The following is a 13382-nucleotide window of genomic DNA, read 5'->3' on the forward strand; positions in this document are numbered from 1 at the left end:
GTAGACAATAAAAAAAAACACACTCTGCAGCACATCTATGTTATATATTTGGTGCAGCAACATGGTACCTGTTCTTCCTCACAAACACGAGTAATCTCCAACCATAAGTCCTGCAGGCATCTCTAGATCCTCAGTGGAATCCTACAATAGTACAGCAGCTTTGTAAAGATTGAAACATCTGAATCCTCAACACAAACCTTCGACACCTACTACAACCTCATTTCCTCCAGAATAAAAACAACCACATCTAGCTCTGCTTTGCACAAACCTCCCTCCGTCCACTGAGCTGCTAATCTTTCTAATTTCTAGTCATGTCCCTGCTGTGCTGCTACATCCCCAGTGTTGGTTTTAAGTGTGGTATTGATGTTTTTCTGACTCTGTGAGCTCGTCCAGCATCCTCTGCTTGTCTTCGATCTCGTCCCGGAGGCGGCTGAGCTGCTTCTGATGAGCCTCCCTGTGGTTCTCCAGCTGCTCCTCCAGCGTTTTCTGCGGGAACAAAATATAAAAATACACTTTAACACTTTGATAATCAATATCCTGTGGTTTGAACTTGGTTGTGAACATATGCTGGTGTTTTTTTACCTTGATGTCCTCGTCTCCGTCCAGTCTGCCGATGTCCTCCTTCTCTTTCTCGTCTCCTGACACCTCATGTCTTTTCTCTGAAGACAAATCAGTTCCTTTTATGTCGTAGTATGTCAACATTAAGCTTGTTCTATTAGTAAATAATGAGTGAAGGCTGAGGGGTGTGTGGCAGTGAAGCCAAGAACATAATCTACCACTGCTGTGTTCTGAATTAAACTGTTTAAATATTATTATCTCAACCTGTACAGAAGGTATTTCTCTTTTAATTATGCTAATATCTGAATAAGCAAACAGAAAAGAAGTTATGGAAGAGGTTTGGGAGGTGTACCGACCGTGAGCCTGCAGTTTGGCGAGTTCTTCGGTCAGAGCGTCCTGACTCTCCTCCAGCTGCCTCTTCTTCTGCTCCATGTTCTGCATGTAGTCGGTCAGAGACTTGATCTTGGCCTGATGCTGAAGTGATGACAACACATAGAAGTGATTTAACCATTAAAACCCTAAATAAAAGTCCCCGGTGGGTTTGAACGAGGTGTTATCTTTTTAAAAAATGCCCAAATGACACAAGTTAAAAGCCAAAACATCTTTCTACAGATGATGAGCTGAGTCGTGTGAAACGCACTGACTTGGTAGAGGTTGTAAAAATGTAAATAATTAAATGTCTATAGTGTGTAGAACCTTTTATCCCCAATATTGGTAATATATGTACACACGTAAAGGAATTCTGTATCTGTTGATTCCAGGATTTTTCAGTTCTTGTAAAATAAATAATCTGCCCAAAAATTCAACTTCAGTTTCGTCTGTTTGAATGATGTCTAGTCATGTTTTTGTGTTTCCATCGACGTGCAGGACTTTATATTGCAGTGAAAAATTAACCCACAGCGAGTGAAAATGTGAAATTAGCCACAAAAAAAAACCCTAATAAAAAGTAAACATTCTATAGAGCCTCAGATTGTGACCTCCAAACATCTATGGGGTATGGTTGCCTAGGTGACGGTTACCTGGGAGATGAGCAGCTGACAGGAAGCCAGCTCCTTCTCGTTGGCCTGGATCTTGCGGTGGGCGTCGGCCTGAGTGCTCTCCAGCTGCTTGCTGCGGTTGACCAGAGACTTGACCTCGGACTTCATCTTGCTGATGTAGAGACGAGCGACGGTGAACTCCTCCTCCACCGCTGAGCCGTTGCCCTTCGACTCCGAAGACTGAGGGTGAAGACGTACAGAGAGTTTTAGAGGTTTGTCTGCTACCGCTCTCATTTGTGTTGTGACAGAAGGGCATTTTACATTTTTCTAAATCTAAATTTGGTGCTACAGACTGATGGATAAAGCCTCTGTCTGCAGACTTTAATCAAAGAACTCACCGCGGCCGTCTTGACGTCGCTGGTGCCGATGATGGCGCCGATGTCACTGAGGTCTCTCAGCAGCAGGTTCAGGACCTCGGCGGCTCTCTTCCTCTGCAGACCGTTGAGCTCCTGCAGCTGACTCAGTTCCCTCTGAACCACCGACAGCATCACCTGTTAACAAAACAGAGAACTGTCGGTGAGTTTCTGCATCTGTGTCCTCCACTAAATGCCTTGTACTGTATTTGGATGTATATGACTGTAAAAAAAAAACTACATAAACAAATCAACGAGGTCTCGAGTTACATTCGGTTGGAAAGACATAAGGTAAAATAAAAAAAGTATTAGCAAATATTGGACTTGGATGTATATGACTGTATTTACCCCCCGTCGAATCGCCACCTTATCGTGGTGGAGGGGTTTGAGTGTCTCGGTGATCCTGGGAGCTATGTTGTCCGGGGCATAAGCCCCTGGTAGGGTCTCCCAAGGCAAACTGGTCCTGGGTGAGAGACCAGACTAAGAGCGATTCAGAAGACTTCGATGAGAACAATTAAAGGCAAAGCCGCTACCTCGCCCGGGATAGGGAAACCGGGGCCTTTCCCTGGAGCCAGACCTGGGGGGGAGCTCGTACAGGAGCGTTTGGTGGCCGAGCCTTGGGGTCCCGTGGGGCTCGGTCGGGCAAAGCCCGAAAAAGTAACACGGGGCCACCGCCCAGTGGACCCACCACCTACAGGGCAGGAAGTCGGGGTCGGGTGCTATGTTCACCGGGCAGTAGGCAGGAGCGGGCGCCTGGGCGTGCCGCCCCCTGGTGGCGTAGACTAGCTCTGGGGACGTGGAACGTCACCTCACTGGCGGGGAAGGAACCTGAGCTGGTGCGGGAGGTGGAGCGATACCGGCTAGATATCGTTGGGCTCACCTCCACGCACAGCAAGGGTTCTGGAACCAGAATCCTGGAGAGGGGTTGGACTCTCTCCTACTCCGGAGTTGCCCAGGGAGAGAGGCGCCGGGCGGGTGTGGGGATACTCACAAGCCCCCGGCTGAGCGCCGCTTTGTTGGAGTTCTCCCCGGAGAACGAGAGGGTCGCCTCTCTGCGACTTCGTGTTGCAGGGGGGAAAACTCTGACTATTGTCTGTGCTTATGCGCCGAACAGCAGTTCAGAGTATTCGGCCTTCTTGGAGTCTCTGGGTGGGGTCCTGGAAGGGGTACCGCCCGGGGATTCCATAGTTCTCCTGGGAGACTTCAACGCTCATGTGGGCAACGATGGAGAAACCTGGAGGGGGGTGATTGGGAGGAACGGCCTGCCCGATCTGAACCCGAGTGGTGTTTTTTTATTGGACTTCTGTGCTAGTCATGGTTTGGCCATAACAAACACCATGTTCGAGCATAAGGTTGCTCATAAGTGTACTTGGTACCAGAGCACCTTAGGCCAAAGGTCGATGATCGACTTTATAGTCGTATCGTCAGACCTGCGGCCGTATGTCTTGGACACTCGGGTGAAGAGAGGTGCAGAGCTGTCAACTGATCACCACCTGGTGGTGAGTTGGATCCGATGGCGGGGAAGACTGCCGGACAGACCTGGTAAACCCAAACGTGTAGTGCGGGTGAACTGGGAACGTCTGGCGGAGGACCCTGTCCGTAGGGTTTTCAACTCCCACCTCCGGAAGAGTTTCTCCTGCATCCCGGGGGAGGTTGGGGACATGGATTCTGAGTGGTCCATGTTCAAAGCCTCCATTGCAGAAGCAGCTGTTAGGAGCTGTGGTCTGAAGGTCACTGGTGCCTGTCGCGGCGGCAATCCAAGGACCCGCTGGTGGACACCAGCGGTGAGGGAGGCCGTCAGGCTGAAAAAGGAGACTTATCGAGCCTGGTTGGCTCGGGGGTCTCCTGAAGCAGCTGACAGGTACCGGCTGGCCAAAAGGGCGGCAGCTGCGGCAGTGGTGGAAGCTAAAACTCGGGTGTGGGAGGAGTTCGGGGAGGCCATGGAGAAGGACTTTCGATCGACCTCGGGGAAGTTCTGGCAAACCATTCGACGCCTCAGGAAGGGGAAGCAGGGCTTCGCCCAGGCTGTGTATGGTCGGGGTGGAGAACTGTTGACCCGTACTGGGGATATCGTCGGGCGGTGGAAAGAGCACTTCGAGGAACTCCTTAACCCGGTAAACACGTCCTCTATGGAGGAGGCAGAGCCTGAAGACTCGGGGGTATCTGCGTCCATATCCGTGGCAGAGGTCGCCGAGGTAGTTAAAAAGCTCCTCGGTGGCAAGGCGCCAGGTGTGGACGAGATTCGCCCTGAGATGCTGAAGGCTCTGGACATTGTTGGACTGTCTTGGTTGACACGTCTATGCAATGTCGCGTGGGCATCGGGTACAGTACCTGGGGAGTGGCAGACCGGGGTGGTGGTCCCTATTTTTAAAAAGGGGGATCGGAGAGTGTGTGCCAACTACCGCGGTATCACACTTCTCAGCCTCCCCGGGAAAGTTTACTCTAGGGTGCTGGAAGGGAGGATCCGACCGATAGTCGAACCTCGGATTCAGGAGGAGCAATGCGGATTCCGTCCCGGTCGTGGAACAGCAGACCAGCTCTTTACCCTTGCGGAGCTGCTGAGGGGGTCATGGGAGTATGACCTGCCAGTCTACATGTGCTTTGTAGATCTGGAGAAGGCCTACGACCGTGTCCCCCGAGGGGCTTTGTGGGGGGCACTGCGGGAGTATGGGGTCCGAGGCTCGTTGTTACGGGCCGTTCGGTCCCTGTACAACCAAAGTGAGAGCTGTGTCCGCATACTCGGCATTAAGTCAGACACGTTTCCGGTGGGTGTTGGACTCCGCCAGGGCTGCCCCTTGTCTCCAATCCTGTTTGTGGTTTTCATGGACAGGATTTCAAGGCGCAGTCGTGGTGGGGAGGGTTTTCGGTTTGGGAGCCTCAGGATCGCTTCGCTGCTTTTTGCAGATGATGTGGTTTTGTTGGCATCCTCAGACCGTGACCTCCGGCACGCACTGGAGCGGTTTGCAGCCGAGTGTGAAGCGGCAGGGATGCGGATCAGCACCTCCAAGTCCGAGGCCATGGTTCTCTGCCGGAAACCGGTGGAGTGTTTCCTCCGGGTTGGGGGGGAGTTGCTTCCCCAAGCGAAGGAGTTTAAGTATCTCGGGATCTTGTTCACGAGTGATGGGAAAATGGAGCGGGAGATGGACAGGCGGATTGGTGCGGCGTCAGCAGTAATGCGGGCGTTGTACCGAACCGTCGTGGTGAAGAGGGAGCTGAGCCGTAAGGCGAAACTCTCGATTTACCAGTCCATCTACGTTCCAACCCTCACCTATGGTCATGAGCTTTGGGTAGTGACCGAAAGAACAAGATCGCGGATACAAGCGGCCGAAATGAGCTTCCTCCGTAGGGTGGCTGGGCTCAGCCTTAGAGATAGGGTGAGGAGCTCAGACATCCGGAGGGAGCTCAGAGTAGAGCCGCTGCTCCTTCGCATCGAAAGGAGCCAGTTGAGGTGGTTTGGCCACCTGATTCGGATGCCTCCAGGGAGACTTCCTCTGGAGGTTTTCCGAGCACGTCCGTCTGGGAGGAGACCCCGGGGCAGACCCAGAACTCGCTGGAGAGATTATATATCTCGTCTGGCCTGGGAACGCCTCGGGATCCCCCAGGAAGAGCTGGAAAGTGTCGCTGGGGGGAGGGACGTTTGGAACGACCTGCTTCGCCTGCTGCCCCCGCGACCCGGCCCCGGATAAGCGGAGGAAAATGGATGGATGGATGGATGACTGTATTTATATTCAGTCAGTAGCACCTTTTCTTAAACTCAAGGACAAGCATAGAGGAACAATAAACTAATAAATAAGAATAAACTGTACTTTTAGAGCACCTTTAACGACAAAATAAACAACTCAAAGTGTCTTAAAAAATCTTTTCTGACTTGAATTATAATCAGAAAAGTTGCTAAATAGTTTTTTTTTGTCGACTGATGAAATAATAAATCTTCTATGTCTTGTCTAATCATGATATTTCATCAAAATTGCATATTTATACACTTCTCATCTTAAAATTCGTCAAAAATAAACACTTTAACCAGATTCTGCAAAAAAATAGAAATTCTGCACTACTCAGTGGAACCAAGAAAAATTTGTGACTCTGCTACAACTGACAGTCACGTGACAAAAAGTTTGGGAGTTTTCAGCATGCTAATTCCCATTTTTCAAACATTTTCTTATAATTAATAATCAAAGAACACCTCATTTTTTTCTTTTTATTAATGATTTATGGCTTTCTAAATGCATCATACTCTACAGAAGACGTTTCTCAGTCCTCTCTAGTTTTACTCATGGTTCTGTTGTTTCCATAAACTTTACTGCGGTGAAAAATGAGCCCACAGTGAGGAGAAATGTTCAGAAAAATCTCGATCCAGGATCAACTTGAACCCACCGACTTGTGCTGCAGCTCCTCAGTCAGCTGCAGGTTGGTCTGGTCTCGCTCCTCCACCTCTTGGCTCTTCTGGTCGTAGTTGACGGCCAGCTCCTCCAGCGCCTGCAGCACCTCCTTCACCTCCTCCTTGGCCAGCTCGTTCTCCGTCTGCAGCCGGCAAAGCTCCTCCTGGATCTTCTCGTAGTCGCGCCGCGTCGACGCCAGCAGCTGTGAAGACAAATGGTCTTTTCAACTATCCAACAATGTCAGCTTTTAAAACAGAAAAAAAAGTTTAATGTTGAAGGAACCGGAGGACAAACCTCTTCTTGATCCATCATCTGCTCCTTGAGTTTCTCAGCTAGCTGGCTGTGTTGGTTAATTTCATCATCCTGTTGGAATGTTAGCAGTAAAAACAGACAAAAATAGGACAAAAAAACACAAGTGAGACAAAAAGGAAATACAAAACAACAAAAACAAAAGCACAAAAGTCAGACAAAAAAAGACAAAAACAAGATAAAATATTACAAAAATGAGATACAAAATGACAAAAGAACAATGGGCAAGATCAAAAACAACTTGTCAAGGTTTAGAAATTATTTTAAATTTACCGGATTAGACCCTTCAGCGGGTTCGCATGTTTGACACCCCTGATATAAATGGTCTTTACAAGTGTATGTAAACGTTTGTTTATGACTGTATGTTTAGATGCTTTAACATTTTAATTTCATTCCAAATACAGCAATCAAGCAGTTCAAGTCCAGTTGTGATGCATTTAAAATAAAAGACGGATGGGAACCGTCTGTCTCACCTTGTCGTCCAGCTGCTTGTACAGGTTGGTGATGTCCTCCTCGTACTTGGTCTTCTCTTCGCCGGTGACCGAGACGCCTCCTCCGGCCGGCAGCAGGTTGTCGATGATGGGAGTGTTGTCGTTCGGCTCGACGTTCTTCTGATCTTTAGAGCTCAGCTGCTCCTCCTCAGGAACGTTCTCCCCTGTAATATACATCAACCGTTCTTATTTATCCATGAAAACAAACACACTCTGGTCAAAAAACCTTGTAATTATCTCAATATTAAAGTCATATAATCTGTGGTTTTGTGCAGAATTTTACGCAAAATGTCAAATGTTATGTTACATCTCCCTGCTCTGTATCATATCCTACAGATTTCATGGGAAACACTTACTGCAGAAGGGTTTGTCTTGAGTATGGTGGCCAGTGTAGGACATTTTTAGACATGACATGGGGTTTAGCTTAACTCATGTGTTCCTAAACTTAAGCTGTATATTTTGGCATGTTACCGTCACAGTGTTTACTATGTTATTGTACTCTTAATAAGCTGCAAAGCACAGAAACAGGAACCACTGAACTTCATTAGAACTGTTCGTCAGACAGCCTGTTTTACAGGGTAAAGGAAAAATCTATAACAACAACTTGCAATTCAGCCTTGTAACTAGTTTTGCTAATTGGGTTTTCATTTACTCAATCATTATGTGCCTTTTTGTCAATCAAATGCTCAGAAATACACAGTGAAATGCAGATATTTCTCATGCTTGGCCGCCCCCTAAAGGCCGATTATGAAATGCCCCCTTTCGATTAGCAGCAGCGGCGCTTCAAAAACTATTGACTTTCTAATTGAGGCTCGGTTCAGTCGTGATGACAGCAGCACAGAAGATTGAGAGGAGGAGGAGGAGGAGGAGGAGGAGGATGGGCTGGAAAGACAAAGAGTTGCTGGTTTTAAATTTGCTCGGCGAGAAGCCAGCGGCTGACTCACGGCTGAAACACCGCATCAGCATAATGTGTACATCTGTGTGCTGCAGTCGAGCTGATTTGTTGCTAAGGAGGGGGAGCGCTATCAGCATCCGCAAGGGAGCTAAATATAAAAAAACAAAACAAGAAAAAACACAATAGCCACAGAGAGGAGAGAGAGGGGAAGGTAGAGAGACACTAAAGCAAACAGGGAAAGGAGGGAGAGGGAGGCTGGCTGGCGGTTACTATGCAACAGAGATGGATAAAAGGATGCTGCAAGGAAACACTGCAGAGAGCTGCAAGCAAAATGAGGCCCTGAATGTTGTGTTTAGATACTACTGAAACACATCAACAACGATTGATGCTAAAGGTCGAATTAGGTAGGACATTCAGAGCTATTTCATCTATAAATCAAAATTTAAACAACTGGGTCATTGCATCTGCAAGCTTATTATTATTATTATTATTATTACTACTATTCTTTGTATCATCATCAATCATCAGATTTTTGAAACCATATCTGCTCGACCATTTGGGATTTGTCAGGAATATTTATACCATAAAGTTTAGATATTTATAAAGCTACACAATGCAGCCTAGTTATATTTTCTGAACCATCATGTAGCTGCAATAATACAAAACGAAACATAAAAAACATTTTAATGTGAGATACTTGAACACAAAAAGGAAAAAAAAAATTTTTTGGTAAACTTTTATAACTAATTTAGCAGGCATGACAAGTAGTAGCATTAACGACAAAAATATTGTTAGAGTGTAAAAATAGGTCTAAAAATATAACTAATATGGAAATATTCCTTATTTTAGGACCCCTCTTTGTGGACATAAACCTTAGTTTGGAGGACAATGTAGTTTTGTGTCATTGCTGCATTGAAAGTGGGTCAATTTTCAACATCAAATAGCCCATTTTGTGCTAAAAAATTATGTAAATTAATTACATTTGCCTTAAAGTGCTGATTAGGTGCATATTTGAATATTAAGAGAGTCAAACAATGGCTCAGACCCCAGAGAGTTTAGAAAACACCCTCCAATAGAACCCCGATGTATAAAAGATGACGTGTTTCTTCTTGCTGCCCAGACAACAGATAACTGTCTCACCGTTCCTCCAGCGGTTGAGTTCGGCCTCCAGCCTCTGGATGATGTTCTTCAGGCTCTTGTTCTTGTCCTTCTCCTTCTCATATTTCTTCTTCCACTCTTCGGCCGTCAGCTCCAGGTTCACAGACACTGTGTTCTTGATGGTCTTGGCTCTAAATGGACAAAAAAATGTCACTTATCATGCTTCATTCTTCTCTGCATTCGATCCACAGCTTTCCTCTGAAGATGAATATTAAAAAGCTGATGAAACAGAAGAAGCTCCAAGTGAACAAACATGGAATAAAAATACAATTTATAAACACAATTTTCCATTAAAAATGCATAAAAACTGTTGCCAGTGTATTCTTTTTTTATTTATTTGCTTTGTTTTGATAACTTTTGATAGATAATACATTCTTGTTAACCGATTTATGTTTTCCTTCCATTTGAAGATTTCAGAGAGGATTAATTATTTGTGCAATTAGCGCAACATCAGTTAAAAACAAGTCAATATTTAAATATTCAGTAAAGTAAGATACATAGATATGAAGGTACAGAGTGTTTTATTTGAAACTGCAATATTTCATGTTTGTTTTAAGTTTAAAACTAGTTTTTCCAAGACATCTGCTGCAAAAACCAACACTAAAAATATAAAAAGAATAGCCAAAAATAGCATTTTGTCACTAATTTGGCTCAACATGTGTCACGTGTAAAGAACATCCCATTAAATATGCTGCTACTTTAAAACTTGAGCTTTTACAAAGGGAAGTAGTCCTTTCTAGAAAGCCAAAATCACATTTTGTGAGATTCGCTTTTAGAACCAGTTTGTGCACTTTAAATGTACATAAAGAGGAGCTCCACCCTTCTAGAGCCGTCCTCTAATAGTCGAAATCTCATTTTGCAGAGAAACTCCTCATTTCCTCTCAGCATCTCCTTGGCAGAGGGCAGATGGCTGCGCAGTAATCATTCACCAGTCATCTCTCTGCCGACTCTTAACGGTTTGTTGCATAAGCAGTTTGACCTCGGACGCCGATGATGGGAATTCAGCGGAGACAGTTTCAGCATCTGGATTGTCTGCGGTGGATTTATGCTTAGTTTTAGAAGACAAATAAAAGAGGCGGCACGCTGCAGATCTATAAATAGGAAGAAACCCAGATGCACAGTGGGAAACTCGGAGCCATCTGGTTGTTAGTTTGCAGCGCTGACGTCAACCAGAGTCCTAATGAGACGGCGTTCACCTTCACCAAGAGCTCCAAACTAAAAGCATTTGGTTAAAACTGACCGAAGACCAGAATCTGAATAGTTGATGTTTGTTTGTTGGTTCTATTACTTTTATTGACTATTTATAGGTAATGTGGGTCATTCCATCTCAAATAATCGTATTTTTTGAACAATTTCTGCTCAGCCGTGTCTAAATTTACTGATGTTTTTATAGCAAAACCTATCGATGTTTCTAAATATTTTGGTATTTTTGACTTTGTGATTAAACAAAAAACTAAGGGTATCCATAACAAGAATCTCCACAGGAATCACTGAAAAGAGAAAATGTGTCTAGCTGAACTCTAATTCATCTCTTTTTATGTTCATGTGATGAGAAATAATTTTCAGGTTTTTATCTTTAACAGTTTCTGAGATTTTGTCGATCAAACAGCCTCAAATTTCAATGCTGAAAACACTCAGTTCAGGGGTAATTTTCTACAGAAATCACCTATAAAACATCACACATTAATGTGTTTTTTCTCAATTTCTTTTACTATTTAATGTTTTTTTTTAATTCTAGTATTTGTTTCGTTGACGGAAAGGAAAAACCCAGAGATGAGGCATTTCAGGTTTTGAGGTAATTTTATGAATGAAAAGGGAAATAACGGATAATTTATTCCACATTTTTACCCTCATGGTTGCTTTAAAGACGAAGCTACAGGTACCTCTGTCCAAACATGAGCGTGGATTTGGTCTCGGCTTCGTTGTAGATGGACGGCGAGCAGCAGATGATGATGGTGGTGCGACAGTTTCCTCCCAGAGAGTCCTGCAGGATTCTGGTCATCTTGCTGTCTCTGTACGGGACGTGGGTTTTCTGAAAAACAAAGCAGCTTCATCTACTGAGACTATTGCTGGATTTTGCTTGCATTTCTTTAACTACTAATCATCGTGTGACTTACCGTTCCCTCGGCCAGAGCGGAGATGACGTTTCCCAGAGCTGACAGAGATTTGTTGATGTTCTTTGCCTCGTCCAGCACCGCCCCCTCAGCTCCCGTCTTACTGACCTGTCCAAACAGATTTTACATCAACACCACAACCCAAAAAAACTCTATTTAACTCTGTTGTTCAGAAGTCGCTCGGACCGACCTTCTCGCTGCCGGCCAGGTCGACCAGGTAGAGCTTCCCCGACAGCTTCTTCTCCGTCTCGATGTTTTCCTGCTTGATGTTGATGAGGAAGATGCTGTGGCTGCGAGAGCTGTGCTCATTCATATCTAAAAAAATAAACAACAAAAAACAACTGGAGTTAATCTGCAGCAGCTTCTGTGAGCTTTTTACTAATTGAGAGGTACTTGTAGTGAATGTGAAGCTGCTTTTGCCTTCTACTCCACCGTATTTCATCGCAAAAATATTCTAGTCCTTAGGATTCCTTAAAATATTTAAATAATAATAATAATGACTTTCACAAAACATTAAAATACACAAAACATTAGATAAAACAGTAAAAGACAGAAAACATCAGTGAAAACACTTAAGAAGACCACTAACTAAGCACAAAAAATATAAAGTGTTTGTCTGTACAGGTGTGTTTTTAAAAGCTTTATAAACTTTAAATATGTAGTTTGTCACTTCAGAATGATTTTACATCCATTATTTAAAGTTTGGGTTTATTTAAAAGACAAAACATGACAAAAACGACAAGATTTTACTAAAAAAAACTAATATTGAATCAAAGTGAATCCATATTTTTGTAGTAGAACTTTTTCCTTCCTTTTCTTCCATAAATAACCTTATGAGATTTATTCTGTGGCCCTTTAAAGAGGCTGAAACACTGATAAAGCTCCACCTCAAGCAGCAACACCACTGAAACACTGTTTACACATCGAATAATCAATATTAACAACCAAATAGAGTCACTGCAAGACAAACAGCTTTACGTATATATTTTTAGGAAACGTCGCACTGCTGCTTGTATTTGAGAGGAGAATCTGAGCAATGCTGCAAAAAGTTACAAAAAACACATGCAAAAGACATAAATCTCTGTTAAAACACACATGCAAAGATACATACTAGTCACTGCCACATGCCGATTGGCTTTTCCCTCATCAATGACGTCCATCACCTCCTCTGGACTGGACACAAAACGCTCAGTGCAGCCCTGGAAGACAATATGATGGAGTTAAGAAATAAAACAGAGTAACGGTGGAACACACAGTGGAGAATCAGGGGGATGAAATGTTTGCAAAAATGAATTACTAGCCAAAAAAATCAGTTAATGCTGCAGCAGGAAAACCCTCCAGAGTTTATTTAACAGAAACAGGATGATTTTTATTACTTTTTATGAAATGATTTATGTTTACTTCACTTTGTCTTTGTTAAAGTAAAACTTATTTCTGTCAGACGTCACAAATCTAATCTTTATGAAAACGCCACAGAATCGTAGTTTAAGGCCCAAACTGAAGAAGATGCTTGTGTCAGTTACTGTAAAAACATAAACTATTTCATTTATTTATCTCCATTTCAAAAAATGGCACCGAATGCTAATTTTTTATTTATTAATATTCTTATTGAGCTTATCTAAATAAGTATTTTGTGGTTCTTTGAGGCCTTTATGTTAGGGCTGCACGATTATGGCCAAAATGATAATCACGATTATTTTGATCAATATTGTAATCACGATTATTAATCACGATTGTTCATCATGTTAGGGAAAATATCCGTATTTTTATTGCACTACTTTTAAGCAAAGAATATGTGACGCGTTTTCAGTGCAAAGAACTCGACAGTTGTGATTTCCCTCTATTTTCCTCCGACATTTTTCATACAGTGTAGATAACGCCACTTTGGAGAAATAATTGCACGAGGGGATCACATATTTATTGTCCAGTGTTCTGACCATTTTTCTGAAGCCCTCGTTGCTCACTGTATTTATTGGACACATGTCTTTGGCCAAATAAAACAATATTGCGTCCGTTATCTCTGTGTGTCTTTAGGAGGTAGCTGGATACGGTGTTGCCCGATGCAGGGTCGCTGTAATGGTTGTCTGG

At 43.9% G+C, this 13382-nt stretch overlaps 1 protein-coding gene across 1 annotated transcript in view; it reads right to left on the bottom strand.

Moving 5' to 3' along the window:
- Positions 1 to 13382, bottom strand: part of LOC110969305 (kinesin heavy chain-like) — a 38675-nt gene that overhangs the window by 11138 nt on the left and 14155 nt on the right. The window contains 13 exon segments of the mRNA XM_051941854.1: positions 377 to 486; positions 583 to 659; positions 915 to 1032; positions 1578 to 1775; positions 1934 to 2086; positions 6323 to 6529; positions 6622 to 6690; positions 7110 to 7291; positions 9163 to 9311; positions 11064 to 11212; positions 11298 to 11402; positions 11485 to 11609; positions 12406 to 12493. Coding sequence (XP_051797814.1) covers positions 377 to 486; positions 583 to 659; positions 915 to 1032; positions 1578 to 1775; positions 1934 to 2086; positions 6323 to 6529; positions 6622 to 6690; positions 7110 to 7291; positions 9163 to 9311; positions 11064 to 11212; positions 11298 to 11402; positions 11485 to 11609; positions 12406 to 12493 — 1730 coding nt within the window.

Source organism: Acanthochromis polyacanthus, chromosome 22, assembly GCF_021347895.1.
Source record: "Acanthochromis polyacanthus isolate Apoly-LR-REF ecotype Palm Island chromosome 22, KAUST_Apoly_ChrSc, whole genome shotgun sequence".
In the NCBI taxonomy this organism is placed as follows: domain Eukaryota; kingdom Metazoa; phylum Chordata; class Actinopteri; family Pomacentridae; genus Acanthochromis; species Acanthochromis polyacanthus.